Source organism: Pinus tabuliformis, chromosome 6 (assembly GCF_031772625.1).
Source record: "Pinus tabuliformis cultivar Carrire ecotype Pingquan chromosome 6, CPIR1, whole genome shotgun sequence".
Classification (NCBI taxonomy): domain Eukaryota; kingdom Viridiplantae; phylum Streptophyta; class Pinopsida; order Pinales; family Pinaceae; genus Pinus; species Pinus tabuliformis.
This window is the reverse complement of record NC_142292.1, coordinates 558,821,901-558,835,070: the sequence shown is the minus strand read 5'-3', so window position 1 is coordinate 558,835,070 and position 13,170 is coordinate 558,821,901. Positions and strand designations below refer to the sequence as shown.

The 13,170-nt window shown below is 39.2% G+C and overlaps 1 protein-coding gene across 2 annotated transcripts in view; it reads right to left on the bottom strand.

The window, feature by feature from the left end:
- LOC149259735 (protein-L-isoaspartate O-methyltransferase 1-like) overlaps positions 1 to 13,170 on the bottom strand; it is a 153,371-nt gene that overhangs the window by 28,683 nt on the left and 111,518 nt on the right. For both annotated transcript variants that reach the window (XM_089419079.1, XM_089419073.1), the window contains exons 4-5: positions 6,902 to 7,006; positions 6,560 to 6,683 (exon numbers count right to left, since the gene is read on the bottom strand). In XM_089419079.1, the coding sequence (XP_089275205.1) occupies positions 6,560 to 6,683; positions 6,902 to 7,006 (229 nt within the window). The remainder of the gene's footprint in view (positions 1 to 6,559; positions 6,684 to 6,901; positions 7,007 to 13,170) is intronic.

Sequence of the window (13,170 nt, the reverse complement as noted above, 5' to 3'; positions counted from 1 at the left end):
CAATGCATTTGAAGGAGGTTCAGTGATCTTTCCATGCACATAGTCCATAACATCCTTCTCTTCCAAAGTCAAATCAAGAGACATCTTCCATGCATGATAATCAGACTTATCATTGAGCTTGTCATCAAGCTTGAAGTAAGATGCGGAGGCCATTGACTCTTGTCCTTGTCCAACAAATCTCAATGATTGCTCTTCTCAGTGATTGCTCTTTTCACTCTTGCTTGGGCTTTGTCTTCACCTCAGCTCTAATACCATGTTAATTTTAGATAACAATGGTATGTTCTATGCTTAAGAGAAATTTACTTCAATTTTTTTTATTAGCCCAATATCAATTTCCAGATTAGCAATCACATTAACATGATAGTAAATGCAGATAGAACATAAATAAAAAGCAGAAGACAAGCCAAGACAAGAGGACACAATATTTGGCGGATGCCAGGGAAAAACCCCAATGTGGGGAAACCCTTTGATCAAGTCTTCTTATTATTCTTCAAAAGTTCAGCAGAGAGAGTACAATATACAAAATTCACTTGCCCAAACACAATCAAATCTGTCCAATCAAACTGTAGTCAACAGGATGCCCTAACCAAAAAGTCAACGTTGGTCAACTTAGCAGAAATCTTCCTCCAAATCAGCTCGGTCAAACCTAGTCAACTCGGCCTCCAAGGATAGTCTGAATCAGCCCAAAACAGTCCCAAAAATATCAGTCAAGCTCAGCCAATGCAGAGTCAAACCTACAGCCAAACTTGTTGCGGTCAATGCTAGTCAAACAGCTCATAATGCCTCGATTTTTGTGCCCATTAATGCGGCCCGCCCAAACAAAAATAATTCCACAAAAATCATAGTCAAACAAAGTCAATGATCCCTGGTCAACACTGGTCAAACTTCCTGCAACTTGGTCAACGTTGGAAACAGAAAATCGCAGTCAAACTTCGCACGTGTGGAGGAAAAGAAAGTTGCCCTGAAGTTGTACGACCCAATCAAATGAGGAGAGGGAGATATGTGTGAGAATGGATGATGTCCAAATGAGGTAGATGCACCTTCTATTTATATGCAACATTGAGGATGAAAAGGCATGTCTTTTGGGCTTCTGAATCTACATTAGTTTGTTGGCCGACCTTGACAATTTGTCCATAAACGAAATAAATTCATAATTCCATTTGAACATGTCAGAATGAGATGATCTTTAAATCAATCCTACACCTCTCTGAAAGAGGAATCCAATAAAAATATCAGCTGCATCATATGAGTTGTCCAAGGTGGAGTGTGGCCCTAGTTGCCAAATTTAACATCCAACCCATAAGAGTGTCATAAAAAAGTTAATGAGTCTTGACACATGAGGGTCGTAAAATAGTAAATTACAATAAATGTAATTACTTAGTTGAAGGTTGAAGCTCAAAGTTATAACATGTTGTGCTTCTTTGAGTGTATTTTCTCAAATATACTCCAATTGTGCTCACACCCTAAAGAGCTACAAGTCTGACTCAGGATTCTAATGGCCAATTTATGCAAATTTGGTGCCCTTGCACCATAGCTTCACCACCAAACATCTACAACAAAATAAAAAAAATAAAACTTAAAAGTTGAAAACTTAAAACATAATTAAACTTTCAAACAAAACATAATTGAATTTAAAAATCTAGAATTATAAATTAGTAAATTAAAAATTCTAACGAGTCATGACTTGTCACTTACGTGGCATGAAGGGTCATTTCACGAATAGCATCTTCAAAGCCAAATAACCCATCACCATCCTGATACATATATATCTCGCAATTGATTTGGTTGCGAAGCTCGGGATCAGGTACCATCCTATGAAAACAGGTAGGGAGCCCTTCCATCACCTCACCATCAAAATCAAAGTCACATTTGTATGAAAATGTGGGGTTGAGGAACGATGTCGCTGCATGAATGGGTCGATGAAGCATCCTTGTCCACCAACTATCAATGGTTGCCAAAATGGATTGTTTTTAGTGATGCTAAGAGATAAGTCACTCCAATAAAGACACCTTCTCATAACTTCGTTTGCTTCTTGCTTCTCCTTTTTTTTAACAACTGACTTTATGGAAGGTTGTGCTCTATGTCTAGTTCATGGAACAAAAAATGAAGACCTCCCACCCCTAGTGACATCAGCAGGTGATGCTGTGGAGCCCTTCCCACTACCCTCAGGCTCAATCTCGGAAGCAAATATCCCTAAAGATTTGCCTACACGTTCACAAGCAACTGCCAAGCTAATGTCATATGTCCAAATGCCCACTATCTAAATATCACATATCCCTCGGAATCGTGTTGGTAGAAAGGCAAGATATCATCAAGAAATTCTTCTCAAGCTTGGCAGCAAGCTCATTCATCTATTGAGACTACTACCTACTTTTGATGTTGCATCCCTTTAGCCTTCTTCTTCTCTAGATATTGTGATGTATAATGACCCTGCTAATGACAAATGACGCACTCGATTTTTTTGTTCTTTCCTAGCTGTAAAGTTGACTCCTCAGTCCTTCCCTACCCTTGTTGGGTCCTTTACCTCTGCCCTTATTTGACTGACCAAATAGAGCTAGGTTCTCATCACCACACTTCTTGCTGGACTTTGACTCCATCAGAGTCTTCTCCTCAAAACAATCACCCCAAAGCTTATCAAAGTTAGAAAGGTTTTCCCGCAGATAAATACATTTGACAAATGATTCCCTTTCCTGGCTGTGAGGTTGACTCCTCACTCTTTCTCTTACCTTTGTTGGGTCCTTTATCTCTGTCCTTATCTGACTAATAAAATAGAACTAGGTTCTCATCACCACCCTTCTTGTTAGCCTTTGACTCCATTCAAATCTCCCCCTAGATATAGTCATCCCAAAGCCTATCTAAGTCGAAAAGGTTTTCCCACACACAAATACCTTTGACAAATGTTTCCCATTAGTGCCATGTTCACTAGCTCTACATCTGCAACCTTCTCCCCAACCACTGCAAGCTATCACAATCTCATGTGAGCTTCATAAGGTAACTAGTGGTTGTGTCTACTCTAGCCATCCTTATGGATTTGAGTTTTTTCTGCAATATCATCTTCTTGTTTATTTCTGACTTTGAAAAAACTAACTACAACATCAAAAATCTCCTTCACAGTATTCTTCTCCAACACATGAGCGATTAGATAGTCCTTTATAACATCCAAGATTATCCACTTGGCCTTCACATTCTTCTTGTTGTGAGCTGCCAACTTTCGTGTCAAGTTTCCTTGACAATATACAGAGATCATTGTCTTTTATTAATAGTGTAACCCTCACCTTACATGCTAAGAAATTCAAGGCACCATCCAATTTATCCTCAAACTATAGGTCCGCTACTGCCATATTTAAAATCTACTGCACAACTCCCAAAACAAAAAATAAATCTTTGAAATACTCTTCTTGCTAGTCCTTCCAGACAATAGATAAATTGCTACTAATCTCTGAGAATCTCAATCAGAGATCAATTTCTGTTACCATGTGGAAATTTCAAGCCCTAGATGACTAATGTCATTAGGATCTCAATAAAACAAGTAAATTGCTGAATTTAATTAATGTTGAAATCAAATTTCAGACCACAGCATAAATCACACAATCGCTAGCCATTAAATAGTGAACAATGAAAAGCATAAAAATTACTTCCACACAGACACAGGTAATTAACCCTTCAAATCAGCATTTCATTCATTCGAAAAAACTTACAACGAAACCTCCACACACTACCAAAAAAACAGCACCTACACAAATACCAAAAAACACCCTGAACTGAACTTGTGCAACCTAATTGAGAAAGCACAGCCAGCTGAAAAACCAGAAACAGCAGAAAATTGCTATACTGCCTGTAGGACAGCTTGTAAAGCCCATCTGGATGACCCATCTGTATGACTGTATGAAAATGTCTGCATAATTGTATGGACATCTGTATGACTATATAGAACTGTTCAAAACCTATACTAACTACTACCTGCAGCCCAGATTCACCTTGCCTAAATCCTTACTCTCTCTCAGTTGCTCAATTACTGAACTGCTCATGTGTGTTGAATGCCTCTATGTTGCCCTGTCTTTCTACTTTTAGAGGAGAGTATAATTTTAGGATTTCTCCTAGTCCAATTCATGCATGAGATACAATACCTCCAACTGCTTAAGCCTATCCACACTGAACATCTGCAGAAGTACCTGTCCAAGCTATAATTCTCAACAAAAAGAGTCATCAAGTATTAAGTATAGTTGACGATGTTCATGTAGAATGGAGTACAATTTACGGGAAACGTACTTGGCCAAGGGATGCCCAATCTTGCCAAAAGGGGCCCAACATGTCTATGTTCATCTTGAATAGAATCTCTTGTGCGATGACATTAACAATGTCCATAACAATAGGTCGATCAGCTAAAGAAAGCGCATACTCAGGAGCTAAGGCACACCAATCCTTCCAAGAGCGAGAGCTACAATCCCATAAGTCCCTCCACAAAAGAATGTTTTTCTTACTCAACCATTGTGCCCAAAAGCAAGGAAGATCAGCAACAAGTGTCTTGCACCTTCCAACTCCAAAGAAGCCTTCTAGCCAAATCACATCCTTCTTGACTGCCAGACATCTGTCAGCTAACCAAACCAGCTACCTTCCTCCATGCTGACCCGACACTTTCGAAAATGAAAAAGCCAGCTATATGAAACTCTGAAGAGTTAAGATCATATCATGCAACCTGAAGGCCATCTTCATTCTACCAATGTGCTGATCCAAAAGCTATTGATGCCTCAAAAGGAACAACCATGAAGAGGACCCCTGCAAACAATGAGCCACCCACTTGGCTTCCAAAATGCTCCTCTAGGTCACCACATCAATCAACACAAGACCTCCCTCATCCCTCATAAGATAATTACTTCCATAAGATGTGCCCCTTCTATCGCATGTGAAATTTTATGTAGGATATTGTAAAGGGTGATTTATGTTGTCTGGCATCTAAGGCTTTTCTACAGGTTGTTTGTCTGAGTCCCTTCACCAAGGTCTGAATAAGCTTAATCCAACAAATGCTACCAAAGACTATAGGAAAAGGGCATCCTGTAACCTTGCTGAGTGTCTCCTATGAAATTATGGCTAAGGTTGTTGCATTGTGTGTAAGGGATGTAGACAAAAAAATTATGCATAGGAAGCAAATGGGATTTGGTCAAGGATGCTTTATTCTGCATACAGTGATTCCAGAATGGGAGGTTACAGAGCAGGAAAGGGAGATTGGCCAACCGGCCCTCTTTTTAAAGATCGAATTTGACAAAGCTTGCAATCAGATTGACTGGACATTTATTACTGATATGTTAGACTTGCCTGGTTTTGGTACACAATAGAAGATGCCAATGCCACATAACATCACTACCTCAATAGGAAGTGTGCCTTATCTAGCACATATGCTAAGGACAAAGCATCCACATATAGTAATCCAAGTATCAATCAATCAAAATAAACCGAGATACAACAACAGATTAGAGTTTTACCATGCACCCCACACCACTTGAAGCAAACCCCTAGCATGATGTAAACACTTTCGGGGCAACCCAAAAGCTAATGTTTATTAGCATTGCATAGACAAAGTATTGTTAAGAATCGAGATGCATTACCCTCACTCTATATCACATTAATTCCACTTGCATGCTTTCCTTGATACTCTCATTTGAAATGTCTATAATATGGATCTTCGAAGGCACAAAAAGAACATATTACTAACAAGCATAGAGATCCAAAGATTGCCTGTTCAAAATCAAAGTAGTCTCTTTGTGAAGGAAAAATGGGAAACCATACAGTTTACAACATGATTTTTGAAGCGTCAAGGTTTTCCATTATCTCAGACAATGTGAACTTGGGAAATTTTCAAGGCGTAGTTTTTTGTTGTCACACTTCATTCTAGAGAAATATTCATCTCAAAGTTTGTTGAAATCTTTATCCTGAAGAGAAATAAAACTCATCTTAATCTAGAATCATAAGACGAGAGCATCTTGTAATTTACATGATATCTTCTAACCAAGATTATCCCATAACCAATCCTTACAGAGGAATGATTATTTAGAGCAGCTTAAATCTTTGTTTGAAATAGATGCAATGAACAGAAGCAGCTTGGCGAGAGGCCTTTTCATTATATTCTTTGCCATAATTATTTCCAAGATGAATGCTTTCAAGACTCGTCTATCATCCAAGGACTAACAATCCAATCTAGGAAAAGAGATAATGTGGCACACTTTGGACAAAGTCAGGCATCGGAGGGAGTAGAAAACTGAAAGGTTTCAACTTTCTAATGTCACTCATCAGACGTTACTATAATTATTTTATCTTATCTTACGTAGCAATAAAGTCGCTGCCTACAAAAAGTTTACAGCACCACTACAAAATCAGAATGGGAAGTAAAATTTTATAGTTGTATGATGTTTTTGTAAATTATTTAAGTAGCAGGAAGCAGTGTGAGGTATTTTATGGAGATAACCTGCTAATATGATGCTATCATACAAATGACAAATAAAGAAACAAAATAAAAGAGAGGAATGGATGAAATGCATGCATGCCATATTCCAGGAGGCAATACCATGAATGGAAAGAGCTCCTTTGTCTAACAAATGAGCAGCAGGTCCCTTCTTTATCGATTCAATAGACCTGTCCACTAGCTGAGAAATGTGTTCCACTCCCACAGTTCTTCCTGTCTCTCCAACCTGAGCCACAGTTAAATTCCATAGACACTTGCTAAATAAACTACCTTGGCATTTCTTCAATTAATAGCATAAGTCATTTTATAAGACAGTGCTAGCATGACTTATTTGAATTTTGAACTCATGCAGTTGTAAAATTTAAGCCATGCCAAATTTTATATAATGCTGGAAAAATCCCAGAATTAGAAGACATGACCAGAGAAAGAATTAATAGTAAATACCATAAGTGCAAAAACGGCAGCTAAGTACCCAGAACCAGAGCCAACATCAAGTACACGATTGCCTGGCTTAAGATGCTCTGACAAATAATCAAGACAGTACGCATGCTGCATTCATTAATACAAGCAAAAGCATGTCAAGTTTCAGATAAGAAATGCTCTTGAAACAGACAATACATAGCACAGAATACAAAATAACTAAACTCATACAGTTACAAAATGAAAAGCAGTTCAATCTGAAGAAGAAACACATATCTAAGGGAGTCCTAAGCAGAAATAAATAAATAAACATATAAATAATATGATACAACTTACTCATTGGGTTTGCAGTGAAGATAGTTAATAGTTACACAACAAGCAATAGTCTTTTTAGAGACAGTAGATAAAATAGCTCACCGGATGAAAAATTCAGACCATTTTATTTCAAATCCAAATAGAAGAGGAATTTGCTTCCTAATCCACCTATGGTACAAACGACAGTTTCATATTTAGGATGCAGATATGGGACCTGTCTAGAATAATGTTGCACGACTCATACTCGGCAAATACTGAGCTGCCATATCACTCGCCGACGCAGGAAATAGCTAAAATACAAAAAAATATCTCATTTTTTGCATAAAAGATAAATGAATGGCATTTCCAACACATACAAGTTATAAAACTATGGTTTACACAAGAATTCATAACATCATCTCATAAAATATGATCATATAGAATAACACAATTGATATTTGTATTCAAAAAATTTAAACACAAACTGAAAAATAAAATCACATACGGTAGCAACTTGCAAGTTCTCCACGAGTCATAACATAATTAGAAAACCAAAACTAGACTCCATGTGCACTGTCATGTCTCACGCATCAGCACAAGAACGCCTAGAATAAGCCCTCAAGGAACTGGTGCAAACATCAGTAGGTTGAAACAACAATTGTGAGGCAGGTGTGTTTGGATTTTCCATTTGAGAAAATGGCAGACTAGAGGGATCTTGTGTCTCCTCATCAAGCTAACTCAAATCATCAGTGGGAAACTCCTCCACAGCCCATTCGGGCTCTAGATCAATGTCATCCAATACAATTGGATCTAAATCCTTTTAATGCATTTGTTTAGTGAGCAGCTGAAGGTTGTAATAGATGTAGGCCAGCTTCTACAACCACTCACGCTCCGACCTGTTATGCTTTTTGCTATGGATGTGCTCAAACACTGACCAATTGCGCTCACATCCTGAAGCACTACAAGGCTGGCTTAGAACTCTGATTGCAAATTCTTGCAATCCACAATCTATCTACCAATTGGCCGTAAAAACACCAAAAAAGTTCAAAGTGTTGCAAATTGCAATGCTTTATAGAATTTAAAAATTGAATCTTACATAGCAAGAATTGAGCTAAATCCAAACATGCCAGATGATTCCTTGTACATGTCTCATTGCAAACTGATTTTGTCTCCAATTTCTTGGCTTGAGAACATCCTTTCAATGTATATTATAACACCTCTCATCACCTTGGGATCATTTTGAATATTAGACCCCTCATTATAGAATATGCTTGGATTTAGATATGCTCCCATTATATGCAATGGTGAATGTAGCTGTCTGTCCCACCTGGAATCAATAATTTCCCATATAGGGAGATATTTAGATGAATCCCCCCTATAAAAAGCCTGATGACCTCATTTGCCCTATCCATGCCCTCATAAATGTAGCCCATTGGAGGCTTGCCCCTATCCATGATCCTCAAGACTTTCACAAGGGGCTTGGTTAAGCTAGCAATCTCAATAACTTTCTCCTACAAGTCCTCTTTGAAGAGAGACACCTTCATGACCATGGCATCTGGTTTTGTTTTATCTTTCCAAAATAGCCTTTGTTGGCTACAAAATATCCATCTCAAAGCTTGGTACACATTCAGAAGGCAAAGGCAGAGGAAATTAACGGCAAACCGTGTGACAGTGGGCCGATTGAGCTCACCCTCTGTGAATTCTTCTCATAAGACTCAGCACCCAAGCATGGTTATAAATGTACTTGGTTATATGTTTGCACTCTGCAACAACATCTTGCACCCACAACAACTTCCTAGTGTTCTCCAAAACCAAGTCTATGCAATGGGTAGCACATGGGCTCCAAAAAGTTGTAGGATATTTTTTGGTTAGCATTCCTTCAGCTGTGACATAATTTATAGCATTGTCCATGATTACATGGACAACATATTTTACCACAACTTCCTCTAAAACCTCTAACAACATTGAAAAAATCAGAATTACATCCTTCACATGTGAAGATGCATCAGTGGACTTTAGGAACATGGTTCCTTTAGAGCAAGCAACAATAAAGTTGATAATTGTTCTACCCCTTTGATCTGTCCACCCATCTAACATAATTGTGCACCTAGTGGTCTTCCATGAGTTTTTAATGGTCTCTAGTTGTGCCTTGACGCATTCAAACTCCTTATTAAGGTCTTTCTCCCTAAGTGAATTATAAGAAGGTGATTTGTAGCCAGGGCCAGCACATGCAATTGCATCTACCATGGGTTGAAAGAAAGGTGACTTTGCATAGTTAAATGGGAGGCTATCATGATACCAAAACCTCCTCACTACCATATCTGCCTCCTTTCTTTTTTCATTAAAACTTTCCAAGCTTGGCTGAGATCCCGGACCAATGCAAGGAAGGAAGAAAGGAGAGGTTATATGAGATGCATTTCCTGCAACATTTGATGAGCCAGTACCTGTAGGAACATGTTGACCCTGTGTCTGTGTCTGAGATCCTCCCATTGCTACAGTTTCACACTTCATTCTTGCTCTCTTAGCATTTGTTCCTGAATGGCATCCAAATTAGCTTGCATTTTGGCTATGACTTTTGGAGGGCAATGATCATAAACTGCCACATCTTTACATATTATTCTAGTCAAGTGGTGTTTCAATCTGTGTATGCCCCCAGACACTACATGGCACAAAAATTACATTTGACACTCGCATCAGAACTGGAAATTTCACGGAAACCATATTCCTAGGCTTCATCAAGAGACCTTCTAGACTTTGATTTCGAAGCCATGAAATTTTTGGATCAGTATGACAATCTAATTTTGGAAGGAAAAATTATATTTAAAAAAAATAATTATGGCTGAGCCCTGCAACAAGAAACGCAACAAAAAAGGCCCCATAAAGGCCTGTAAGAGCAACAGTGGGCCTACCTTAGGGCCGTAGAGGCCGGCGGAAGGTGTTGATTTTTGTAGCATCAGATGTGTTCTAGCCACAAAATTTTGTGGAGAGGCTAGAATACATGTATTCTCCAAAATCCAGAAATCATTTCTGGAAATTCCACCTAGAGATGACTTAATTAAAATAATTAACTTTTTTTTAATGTTTCCTAAGTCTAAACTTAGAAAACCTAGTTAATTAAAGGGTATTAATTAAATCATGGTGAGAATCTTCTAGAAGAAGACATGGAACGATTTCTAGTTAATCTTAGCCATCGATTATGTTTTAATCTTGGTCGTTGGTACTCCAACAGAAGATTATAAGAAGTTGATGGGTTGACAGAGAACACACCAGGGCAGATACTCAGTTGCTCAAGCAAATCGATTTTCTCAATGGTTGAAGTTAGGCAAGAGAAAATCGAGTCAGAGAATGAGTTGCAGGTGGGAGAGAGAGGGCATCAACAATAGTCTGAGAGTGCGGGACAAATCTAAAAGGGGCAGCGCAGAGGAGGGACGCAATTCATCAACGGAGAGGAGTGACGCAGGCACTATAGTCACTGCGTAGGGGGTGATGCAGAAAGGCTAGTGAAAGGGCAGAAGGTCATCTTTGGGGTCAAAAAACCGTTGTGAGTGTGAGAAATTCAACAGTAAATTTCTCTCAGTGATTCTTCCTCTATTTTGGCTATCTGTATCTTGTACAGAAATTATTGCTAAAGATTAATAAAAGAAACCCTCATTTGCTGCACCGGTTTTCCCACATTGGGTTTTCCCAGGGACAATTGTCCAAAAATAACATTCATTGTGGTTATATATGTGCTAGTATTTTTCCTTGTATTTATTTTCCGCTAAATTTTATTTGTGAAGACTGCAGTGTATGTATTTCGATATTTGCCGTAGAAAACAGCAAATAATTCGTTTAAGTAATTTAACAAATAGGAGAAGTATTATCAGTTGCTACAGTAAGATTCAGGATCACCAAATTTTCATGTGGTATCAGAGCACTGGTAAAGCAAGAAGAGCTCGGTTGCAAAAGGAAGAAGGATTTCGAAAGCACTATGTAGGCAGCAGTTCGAAACCCCAGAGAGGTTGTGCAATCCATTGGCTAGGTAGGCAAATTTTCATGGAAAATTAATTCTCTGAGTGAGTCGACAGAGAATAACATTTTCCGGATCGAGATTTGTTAGAGGCAGAAGAAGCAGTGTAGCAGTTTCCATGCAAAGTAGGACATGTATTTTTGCAGTTGCGAATTCAGTGTTGGGAAGGAAAAATAGCACAGGAAGTTACGGATAATCAAGAAGCCTCAGAATTATCTTCCAGATTGGAAGATGAGTTTGAGTGTCTATCAAGACCGACAACTGCTAGTGTCTGGTATATTGATAGCAGAGCATCAGCTCACATGACTAGAGTAAGGGAATATTTCTCAGGCTATCAAGAGGAGCAATTGGACTTCCAGATCACTATGGGAAACAGAACTGAGTGTACTCCAGTAGAGAGAGGAGCCATAGATTTTCAGTTGAAAGCAGGAACCAGCACTAGCGCCACAAATGTATTGCATGTGCCAGGATTGGGTATGAACCTAATTTCATTGTCCCAATTGCAAGACAAGGGGAATGAAAGTATATGTCAAGCATTCCACCTAGAAGAAGGTGAGACAGATTGGAGCTCGAAGCAACAGGCTATATAGATTGTAGATCGATTCTCCAATGGCACTGATAGGCAATGATAACAACAATAGGAAGGAGTTGAACAAACTACGGCACAGGAGGATGGGACACTTGCACCATGAAGCACTTAGGATGCTCATAGAGACTGTAATAGGAGTTCTATCTCTCAGCATCGAGCACGATGATCTATGCCGAGGATGTGTACTTGGGAAGTACGCAAAAGCAGTGTTTCCCAGAAGTGACAACAGAGCCAATGGCGTGTTGGGATTGATACACTCAGATATTTGCGGCCCTATGTCCACCAGAGCTCTTAGCAGTGGCGAGTATTTCATCACCTTTATTGATGACCATTCCAGAAAAACCTGGATCTACTTCTTAAAGACCAAGGATGAGGTCTTTGATCGATTTCGAGAGTTCAAGGCTCTCGTAGAAAACATGACAAGGAAAAAGATCAAGGTACTACGTTCAGATAATGGTAGAGAATACACGGATAAATACAGCAAAGGCCATGTTGTATGATCAGGATTTGCCTAGATTTCTATGGGCAGAAGCATGCAACACAACAATGTACATTCAAAACAGGACACCTCACAGAGCTTTGGGGAAGAAAATGCCAGAGGGAGTCTTCACCGAGAAGAAACCTAAGGTAAGTCATTTGAGGATATTCGAGAGTGTGGCCTATTGTCACATTCCAGATGAGAAGCGCAGTAAGTTGGATCAGATTGCAGAAAAGGGGTATCTCATAGGATATAGCGAGACCTCAAAGGCATATAGAATCTATGTTCCTAGCAGCAGGAAGATTGTAGTGAGGTGAGATGTAAAGTTCATGGAAGACAGAGCTTTCAGAAGATCTTGAGAGATGCCTGCAAGTGATCAGTCATCAAATGTTCCATTAGTCCAGCAGCAATAGGGGCCGTAGCTAGAACAAGCAGGGGGATAGTCACAGGATTCGAGTACAGTGAATAGTACCAACATCTCCTCAGTAGCAAGAGATCCAAGAAGTTCTTAGCAAACAGATCAGCAAGAACAGGTGGAAGAACAGATTGAACCTCCCACCACTAGTGGTAGGACCAATCGGGAAGTGCATCAAACCTTGAAGGACGCAGAAGAGTTTGCCAAAGTTCCTAGAACCGACAAGAGGCAACATAGGCAGCCTAACAGATACCAGGCCTTGGTGGCTCAAGTTGCAAAACCTCCAATTTTCAGGAAGCCGCACAACATCAGGTATGGGTGGATGCCATGGTAGAAGAGTACAGTTCTATCATGACAAATGATGTTTGGGAGGTGGTGCCTAGACCAGAAGATAGATCAGTTGTGGGTTCTAGATGGATCTACAAGATCAAGTACGCTGCAGATGGCAGTGTAGAGAAGTATAAGGCTAGATTTGTGGCAAAGGGATATGCACAAAAAGAAGGAATAG